The 10649-nt window shown below is 38.9% G+C and overlaps 1 protein-coding gene across 3 annotated transcripts in view; it reads right to left on the reverse strand.

Annotated features, from left to right (window-relative positions):
- PTPN21 (protein tyrosine phosphatase non-receptor type 21) overlaps positions 1–10367 on the reverse strand; it is a 42402-nt gene extending 32035 nt beyond the window's left edge. The window contains exons 1-2 of one of the 3 annotated variants that reach the window (XM_077180595.1): positions 9913–10367; positions 6138–6511 (exon numbers count right to left, since the gene is read on the reverse strand). In XM_077180595.1, the coding sequence (XP_077036710.1) occupies positions 6138–6317 (180 nt within the window). In that variant the 5' untranslated portion in view covers positions 6318–6511; positions 9913–10367. Of the gene's footprint in view, positions 1–6137; positions 6512–7211; positions 7503–9912 lie in introns of those variants that run through there. The other 2 variants (XM_054634830.2, XM_077180596.1) reach the window with 2 other exon arrangements.
- Between the last annotated feature and the right edge of the window lie 282 nt (positions 10368–10649).

Genomic DNA, 10649 nt, shown 5'->3' on the forward strand with positions numbered 1-10649 from the left:
GTGTCAAATCTCTATCCTTGGAGGCACCTGGGTGGTAAACCCAGGCAACCCCTGAAGCAGCTGATCCTCCTGAGCACAGGTAGGACCACACAACCCTTGGAGGTCCCCTGAGGCATAGCAGTGTCCAAAATTTACTTCAACCTTACATATTTAATAATATATTTTCCAGGTTATGTCCATATCCTGTGCTATAAATCTTACAAAATATGTCATAGATTACCAAGAGACTGGTTAATACAGTGCCTTCTAATTAATGCATTTGGCTACCTGCCTCAAGGGTACCTGAGGAATTCCCATCCTAAGATCTGAGGAAAAAAATCAGAAAAGATAAAACAATAGTAGAAAAATGCAGTCAAAATATATTTCCAGGCTTTTCCTCTTTCACACTGGCTTTACCTCTTTTACAAACTGTAAGACTTCCCTGATCAGAATGCTGAAAACACCTTTTCTTATTGAAGGATAAGCACTGCAGTCAAACTCATAAAATCCCAGTTAGCCCAAGGGCTCCACCACATCTAGCTTTATTATATGCTTGGATACAGAACAGCTCCTGCTATCAGGACAGCACAGTTGAAATAAACCACATGCAGGAGGACTGGGTCAATAATCTTGTACTAAGCACAACTGGCAGATACCAAGTGAAAGTTTTTCCCTACGCTCACTGTTAAGAGCTACAGAAAGAGACAATGGGCCTCAAAAATTCTCCAGAAACTCCATTCTTATCACAACAGACAACCTCCTCCACAAAACATCCCAATCTCTACCTGAGAAAGAACTTGGAGCAGCCTGGACTGGCCAGTGTACAATATCCAAGATTTCCTGGAAGAGGTGGAGAAAAAAACCTCTGTGACCCCCATCATGTAGCAGCCACCAAGCAGAAAGTTGCACTTCTCTATTTACCACCATGACCAATTCTTCTTGCAGAAATAGGAGGATCACTGACAAGAATCCCTCCCTTTCCCCCATATTGAAGCTATTTAGTGTAGGTACTTTTGTCTACACTTTTTTTGTTGTTCCAGCACTGACAAGCTCTTCAACTGTAGCTTCAGGAGGGAATATTTAGCAGAATAGTTGTATGAACAAAGAGACAATTTATTCTTAAATCTTAGTTCTTTCATAATGGAAATGGTTTTTTCCCAACATTCACACAATTATTTTCCCCTAACTACTCTAATATGGATTTCACAAATGCTACTTAAACAAATTAATTACCAACTATAGTTTAAAGCAAAACAGAAGGGATAAGAAATAAACAAGCAAATCAATATGTTGCAAGGTAATCTGATGTATTCTAATTTATTCTAATGAAACACTGTACAAATCACAATACACTATGTTTCATATCCTTCAACTATCTTGAATAAACAATCTTCTAACAAGCAAGGAAGATTCTACTCATCAGGACATTTGACAAAGGTAAGCTGACTAATTTACAAGCTAAAGAGCCATACCTTCATATTGCACAGAAAACATTATGTCCAAGTTATATTTTAACCTCTGGCAGAGATAGGTCAGTTATCAACATGACTCAGAAATGCATAAATATACTTTTTTTGAAAAAAAATCATGTTACTTTTTCCCACCACTGTTCAAGGCTCTGAGAAGGATGAACTCACATAACTGCTTTTGACTTCACCTTACGCATCAGTAATATTAGAAGTATCATGTTCCCATTCACCAGAGGTTTAAGTTCTGATTGCTTTAAGAAAGGGAAAAATTTCAAAGTCTAAAAATACTAAACAATAAGCTAATGCCTTTGCTTCAGAAGAAAGAAAACCTCTTCTGTCATAATTGGTATAAAACTGTACAGCAATCCACTGACATGATGGTAAACAAAATGCAATTAAGTGGCATATTCAAATTCTGACTTAACTTTATAAAAATGCTAAAGAAATCAGGGGCAGGGCTTCCTAATTGCCACTATTGTTTTCATGGAAAAACCTTCATTTTGTGCTGCTCAGTATATGACTGACTGCAAACCCTTTACCAGAATGTATATCTTCTTTTCATCAGAGGAAGGAAGAACAACAATAATTGAACTGAGGCAGCTACTGATCTTTGCCTAACTGCTCTGTCCTTCAATTTATCTTGTTCCTAAATTACAATTATCACACTCTTATAATTAATATTTATTTTAGATGGATTCAAATTTGCTTTTCAATAAAGCAGCATCTTTTAAACTAATCAGATTACACATGGAAGACTGGCATTCTTATATGCATTCCCCCATGTCAATTTCTCCTTTCCTAATTATAAGGAAAATTTGGTTGAGAGAGGCAATCACAGAAGTTCAACTACAAGCACTGCTTCTCCTCCTATTTCTACAAGCATCAGCTAAAATGTTGTCAGACTTTGATACCAGACATAAACATAATTGTGTTCATGATCCCTCTGTCATGGCATGGCCCAACTCTCATTTGTCAGTCAATATGGTTACTGATACATACAGACATAAAAATATTTATGGTTGCACTTGGTCTGATTTTAAAGGCACTCTTTTCATATGCAAAACACATTTAAGAAACCACCACAATGAATTAAAGGTATCTTTTTGTGTTTTCTCCAAAGGAGAACTGATGTTTTAGAATTCAGAGCAGTTTTACAGCATAGTTCAAGCATTTCCGAAGCACTGTTTCAGAACTTTGAAGTTATTCAGGATCCAGATAACCTTGGTTCCTTTTCCTCTGCATATCCAAAACAAACACAGGAACTTCCATATGCACAACACATACACTCCACAGAAGTTCCCTGCCATTGGTTCTTATTTTTGCACTCTACCACATATCTGCAGTTAAGTCAGACTCTGCTTGTACACGGTAGCAGAATTTGCCCCTTCTCTCTGGTTTAGAAGTGCTGTGCTGTTTACAAAACAACAACAATAACAAAAAATTAACAAGAGAAAGACACCAGTTATAACATCTCCTGCCCATCCTAGTTAATCTACTAATGTACATTGTAGCTATATTACAATGTTTTAAAAATCTCTATATTTTCAAGGATTTCATTTGCATATTCATGCCTTAGATGCAAGATTAGCACTGTTGTAAATATTTTTTAAGGTAGTTAACCAGTAGAGAACTCAGCAGTTTTTCAAAACTTGTGATTCCAGAATGGTTTTCTGTACCACCTTTTTGCATAAATCATGTTTGGTTATAGTTCTCTCATGGGATAGAAGACAGACTGTTCTACAAAGGTAAGTAACTTATGTTCACTATTCCCTTTGGCTTCTTTCCCCAGTTCCTCAGTTTAAGAGAGCTGGATTACATACTCATGCCTGATGAGTCACATTCTAGGAATACCAGAAGATACTCAGTTTAATGAATTCATTTCACTTTTCTATAAAGTTTACCATTACGTAAAAAAAATAAAATTGTCAACATATGTAAATCTTCCTAACTGCTAACTATGTGTCCATACTAGTACACAACTTGGAAATTGAGAAGTACTAATTGGAAAATCAAAAGAAAAACAGTGTTTAGCAATGCAATGCATAATTTGAAGGTTACTCATTTACATAATGATCTGTTAAAACAAATATCTTAAAAGATGGCACACCATTAAAAGTAGTTCAGTTCAACTGTCCAAATTCAGTAATTCTAAACTACACCAGAGAGAAAGAGGTATTTACAAATGTTACCACTGAATGTGTAAAAAATGGTAGAGATTCCCCTAATGCCACATGCAGTAAACTGTTTTGGAGATGCTTGGGAACTGCTTGTCCTAGCTGTGGAGGCCATATACAGTAATCTGAAACTGATACCTTGGATGTGAGAATGGTCCCCAGTCTCAGTATTTAAATAAACAGTCATACTTTCATGTTGAACACTTAGAATTCTAACTTCATGCTTTAAGGCTGCTCAGTGAACTAAAAATAGGCAACTTCTACAGAAATACTTTGTATTTTACTGCATCAAAGACTAAAGTTGTTTTTGCCGGTTTAATGAAAGTGCTGAACACATTTTTCTTTCTGAAAACTTTCTACTAAGCAAGCCATCAGGAGTGATCCAGTATCTGCTTGGCAAATCTGACTATTTAAAGGCAGAACAACTTTTTTTGAATGCAAGCTCTGGAAAGTAATTTATATCCCTATTTTCCATTCCTTTTTATTGCAAAACATTTTCCTGCCAAAATAATCCATGCAAGAATGCATGACTGAAGGAATCTGCTCAGAGTTCAATAGTGTACTGTCAACTCCCTTATTCTGATATATGATCCTTAATTGAGGGAATTGCATCTCTTGCTATCTTTTTTTTTTTTTGTGTGTGTGTGTGTGTGTGTGTGTGTGTTTGTTTTTAAAAAGATATTTAGGAGTGCTTCCAAAGAACGAGATAATGAAAAATAGCTGAAAAAACTGCATTTCCAGCACTCTGTTACTGGTTCAATAGAAGCTAGTAGTCATCATTCAGGAAGACAAAGCCTTTGCATTTTGCAAACAGCAAAACTTCTATACTTTCTGTGACTAAGAAGTTACATCTGAAAGTAGACAGATAAAATTGACAAACTCAATTCACCCAACAATAATTGAATTCTAAATATATGATATCTGATGTGTTCTAAGTAAACACTAAGGCTACAAGCATAGCTAGCTTCTCCTTTTGTTAGGAGAAAGATTTAAAAAAGAAGACATACCCTTGCAAAGAACTGCATTTTCCAAAATAACTGTACACTAAAAAAACACTTGGAGACTCTACAAGAATGCATATTGCAATTGAAAACAACCATAATAAACAAACTCTTATGGCTTCACATCTATTTCATTTCTTATTATTCTTCTACAGAAAGAATAAAAAGCATTTTTGAAAACAAATGACTATGTATAACATTTCCCACTGAGGAATCCTACAGTAATGCATGCTTTCTAAAGTAATAAATGTTTGCAGGACTGAGTTCTAAATATATTTGCTCAATATTTGAGCAAAGTTACCAACAGTTGCCACTTCTTGACAATAAAAAGATAATATTTCAAAAGATTATAGTTATAAATGCAAATATTAATTACTAAAAATTTTCACAATTACTCATATTTTGGTTACCTAAGTCCAGGGCTTTCATCCTGTATTTGAATTCCATAATCAAAAGGTCATTCTATGGCAGACTACATAACAGAACAAAAGGGTATTTTTCAGAACAATGTTAGCAACCCTAGACTTGTATCACTGGTTTTCTCTCCTGCCCCCCAGAAGTGCACATGCTGTCATAGTTCAAAGACTCCAAAATCAACTAAACGAAACCTTTCAGACTCTAGGGGGAAATGTCAGTTCACCCAGAACTGAGAGCATTCAAATACTGCCTTCAGACCACCTGTGCTGAACAATTTTATAAAATAATGACACTAGTTCATATGTTGGTCATCTAAGTAGATTTCTATGAACATTTCAAAGCTTAGCATTTCAGAAGGAATTCACTCAACACAGAAGGTGTAGAAATAATCACTAAATGTGTGGAAGAGTAAATTTCAGTTCCAAAAATATCCTTCACAATACCAAGTACGGAGATTTTGGGTGGAAAACAGGTTGAACAGATATTTACATATTCAACTAGCACAAACCATCTTGCCATTAGGCCAGTGCTCAATCTATATGACTGTGTATGAGCTCCAAGACAGTGTCTGCCAATATATTTGTGGTATTTAAACAAGCAAGACAAACAGTTGGTAACTGGTACACTTATCACATTTTGTGCTTTAGATTCTTTCTACAGCACTAATCCATCAGAAAAAAAAAATACACACAAATAAAAAGCTGTCTTATGACTCAAGTCTTGCTGTAGTTTTCAATCATGTTGCTTAGGTTGTTTAGGTAGAAACTATTTTCTTCCTTGCTTTTTTCAAGTAGAATTTTCATCAATGTCATGTTTAAAAAACAGTTGCCCTTTTTTTTGCTGCATTCTAAGCTTTTATTCACTGATACTTCTCACATTTCCTGCCCTTGAACATTCCCTAAACTCTGTAACAACTTTAACAACTGTTTAGGAGCAATCCAAGTCCCCATAAAGACCAGAAGGTGAAGAAACAAGGGGAACACAGGACAGCTGCTCCAGTAGCTGATCAGCTGATCACCCTACATGGCAAGGAGCTACCACATAGGTCATTGAGCACCAAAAACTAAAGTTACACCTTCACTTGACAACTCACTTACCTCCCGCAGTTCAAGCCTCTGAGCCACTGCTTCCAGACTTTCCTGGCCTGTGCTTTCCACTGACAGTGTGAACTCCACAAATTCATTGTTGAGCAGCTGGATACGAGCCACCAAGCAACTCTTGCTGGATACTGTGTAACGTCGAGTTCGTTTCAATTTTAACCCAAAAGGTAGAGGCATCTTCTTTTTCCCCCAGAGCTGGTTAGTGATAAAGAGCTACTACCACTGAGACCTTGAGAGGCGGTGAGAAGGCACCTCCTCTCAAAAGGTAAGGAGCTGTAAAGTCTCCAGAGATCAACCAGCGGCAGCAGTATCCATTAAAGCCAAGCAAGTTTTCCACCAAGAGACAAGGAGAAGAGACATCCACTGGAGTCCTAGTAAGGAATGAAAGAGAAGTAGTACAAGAATCAGAAATACTTTGACTGAAAAGGGAATGGTAACATGGGAAACATAACATGTATATTTTTTTCTAAATCTAAATAATCAGTCTACCTTTCCAAAATGCAGGGCTGTTATGTATTCAAATAATGAAATAAGTTCCAGAGTTTCAGGTTTTTCCACAATGACATTGGGTTTTGGCAAGTTGATCTCTTTTTTTTAAACTCACAAGTGAATAATGAATCTTAATCATGTGTGACTGCAGTGTCTTAAAATAAGTATTTATAAACTGAATTGGTATTTAAATAAAATATGTTTATGAAATCTGAGTTGCCCAAGGTATTTGTAATACTGAACAAAGACATTTTCTTTACGAGCAAATCCAGCAACCTGGCTTGTTTTTCAGAGCGTTGTGGAGCCTCAGCCACTATCTGCTGTTGGAGTAAACACAAAACCAAGCCCCATAAATGATAAAGGGGAAAAAAAGAAAGGCAAGGGAGGCCTTAAAACTCACACCTTACCAGACAATTAAAGTGCAATTCCTTTAATCTTCCATGGATTACAGCAAGTCGTACCATTATTCCTCATGCTAAACTGCTGTATGATGCTTCAGGTTATGCTTTGCCTCACCAAGAGAATATGCAAATTCTGAGAACCATTTATTTTCTAATTCTTCCTTGAAAAACATACTCTTACCCAGACTACAGGTAGCCACCCATCTCCCCGCTTTTTGCAAACACCTTCACGCCTCTTCTCCTGTCAACTCTATTCCATGCTTTGCCTTCCTTTTTTCCAAGTGTTTTCTTAGCGCACGCCGCCCAGTCCGTGAAATTTGTCACAGAGTGACGGAAAGGTCAGGGCTGGAAGGCTCCGTAGCGATGCCCCCGTTGCACGCCGCTGCCCCGGGTCAGGGATGCCATTCCCTCGGCGGGGCGGCTCTGCCAGGGCCGGGCGTGCGGGGCGGCGGCGGGAGCGCCCCCGGAGCCGCGCCCGGGCCGGGCAGCGCCGCTCGGCCCCGCCGCGCTGCTGCCTCCGGCCGCGGGCAGGAGCTCTGCCCCTGCTCCTCTAGCGGCAGCGCCGCCCCGACGGAACGGGAATGAAAACAAACGCCTACTTTTCTTCTTGATTTTTATTTTTTTTCCAGGCTGGCATGTATTAGTAGCGTATATTAAAAGGCACAGTTTGATTTCTGAGGACCCTTAGGATGACCAGACAGGAGGAACGTGCGGGTATGTGTTTCTTTGGAATGGAGGAACAAGAAGAAGTAGTCTTCCTAGCACACCTGCTTTTAAACTCAAAGGAATAGCTGCAAACACACAGATACCCACATTCTCCTCGGACATTCATATACCCACCTAGAAACTTATCCAACATAACCACAAACTCTTTAGGCTAAAAACCCCATATCTGACTCCCTACTCCCCAGCCAGCAGCACTGCAAAGAAGAAAGGAAGGTGGAAAGATATTAAAGGCCTACAATGGGGAAAAGGAGAGAGCACAATGTTTTTTCTCAATGACATCTTTGCAACCCTACTCCAAAGAATGACCAGAAGCATATTTCATGACCTCGTTTGTGATAATCTTGAAGCAATTCTATCATTCTACACAATCATTATTGTCCACAGATACCACCTAAAATCTCAGCTGAATGAGAAAACAATCCCCACCCAAACACCAACAAATTCGGTTTTGGGTGTAGCTGTAGAAGAAACAGCAGATGGCAACAGGTTTCCCTGAAAAATTTAGGATTACAGAGGGAATCCTCACATTATTACTCCCTCTGCACTTTGATCCTCCAAATCCAGCCCTGCTTGAACAGCATGCAGGGAATGTTCTACAGACAGAAGCTTTTAGTTCCCTGTCCACTGCCAGCAGAATCTTGCACTGGGTTTATTCCTGACAGAGTAACTTTTAGCTGGCTGACCTTAGCTCCTGTCCTCGAGGTCCATTTTCCAATACATTCTTTGCACAGTTAGGTGTCTTCTTTGGTGCTACAGCAATGAGAGAAACCAATTTACTCCTCCCTGAAAGCTACAGTCAGAAATGCAGAAGTGCAGAAAATCTCAGGTTTTATGGAGTACCACTGAGTGTGAAAGACTTTCAATCTTCTATGTCCATAGAAAGGGTTAGAAAAGTATTCTAAGAGCATGGGGGGGAAAAAACCCAAAACAAAAATCACTAACCAAAGGCTAACCTGACAAGTGAAATTTCCAAACCATCTAATGCTGACATGAGACAGCCTCAGACTTTCAGTTATTTCACTATGCAAACAGGTAGCAATGCAAACATAGGAAGGAAGTTTAGAGCACAATGCGCCAGCCAGGAACATTCTCCAGGTTATGATCTGTTGTTTACACTGAATGCTCCACTGAGCATTTACCCTAAATTATTTCATTTTTGTATGCCTGACATAATCTTCATGACTTCTGAAACCCATCTATAACGAGAAAAACTCAAGTAATTAACTTCCAGACCACGTCACAAAAGACCAATTAAAAAAAGATTCCTAACATATAATATTGTAGAACTAAGACAAGTTTGCTGAATAACAAACAAATGGGGTATCATTCAGTATCTTCTACTGCTAGCCATGTGTAGTTCTTGCAAACATAGCTGTGCTGCTTTTATTCAGCAGCTGTGCATTCTGCAGTCCAAGGTGCTCTCAAATTTGCCTGCTGCATTACTTTAAATTCAGACCTACCTGCATTGTTTTAAGCTGCTTTAGCAAAAAACTCATGGTTACATACTGCCAGGAGTTACAAAGCCAACTGATGACCTTTACAATAACAAGCTTTTATTTACCAAGCCTGGAATTTTCGTGCAACAGCTAACAATGTCTTTAGTGGCCAAACTTTGTACCTTTATACTTCAACAGCAACCTGTAGCTTCAAAAATGCTATATTAGAATTTCAGCAACATGGCCATGACTAATGTGTGATTACTGAGCACTGTGATATCTTTCTCCTTTACCTTCACCTCCTACTCCCCCCTCAATTATTACCATTTGACTTTACAAATTTTTTTAATTAGCCTGCATAAATGACAGTAATCGAAATAAAACTGCAATATATCGTGGTGAAAAAGGGTTCCTATTACTTCACATTCTTGAAATACATACATATTTATTTCACAGATATTTGGGAGCCAAAAAAGTAATCAAAATACTCCACCCTCTCCTTGTTTTACCAGTTAATCTTTGACATGACTCTCGGACTCTCGGAGAGAGCAGCAGTAAGTGCATATCTCAAACTTAGCTCACCTCCAGAAGCACACTCCCACAACCAATTTCAACCATTTACTTTTCAAAAAGTAAGTGGTTGAAACTCTACAGCCTTACAGTACACAGCAGAGAAGATCACCCGCTATGTGTTTACTGTGCCCGCTGTTTTCCCCTTACCTTGCACCGCGATCCAAAGACACCGGGTCTCCTTTCACATACGTGTAGCCGAAAAAAAACCCGAGCGCTCCAAGGCTTCTTCTGCCGGAGCCATCTCATCTGTATTCCTCGGGAACTGACTTACTGTGTTCCTCCCGTCCGAAACAGCTGCTAGCTCGGCTAACCCACCTTCTTCTCAGATCACTCATAGTGAAAACATTCCTCACTTCCTGTCTCAAAAAACTTGCTCTGGATATCATTCCACTGGGTAAAGAGCTGGGGGGGTGGAAGAAAATACTACAACAAAATAAACCTGTGCCAGCCGGCTCTTCAGGCGGCTTCTTTCATGTGACGCTGCGCCGCATGAGCGCAAATTGCGTTCTCAGAAATATTTTCGAATCGGCCGTCCCTGGGTGCCTCTGTGTGTGTGCATTTAATTTCTTTTCCTGGAGGCGTTCCCCTCGCTCTAACCATGCGGAAGGATACGCTGAAAGAATTAAAGCGAAGGCCCGTATGCTTGTAGCCCATTACCTCAGAGAGTTGGAATGCCTGGCAGGGAGAATGTCAGCAATGAACAGCTGCTTCTCTGGCTACAGGGGCACTACAGAAATAGGGGTTACAACAAATAGCAGGCAATCCTTGCTTTTTTTAATCATATGATCATTTATTTTAAGCCTTTCCAATTAAGGCAAATGTCTTACCAAAATTCTGTGGGTGTTATTTTCATGCAGCTTGGAAATATTTTCAAGGTTTAATCC

The sequence above is a fragment of the Agelaius phoeniceus genome, chromosome 6 (assembly GCF_051311805.1).
Source record: "Agelaius phoeniceus isolate bAgePho1 chromosome 6, bAgePho1.hap1, whole genome shotgun sequence".
Classification (NCBI taxonomy): domain Eukaryota; kingdom Metazoa; phylum Chordata; class Aves; order Passeriformes; family Icteridae; genus Agelaius; species Agelaius phoeniceus.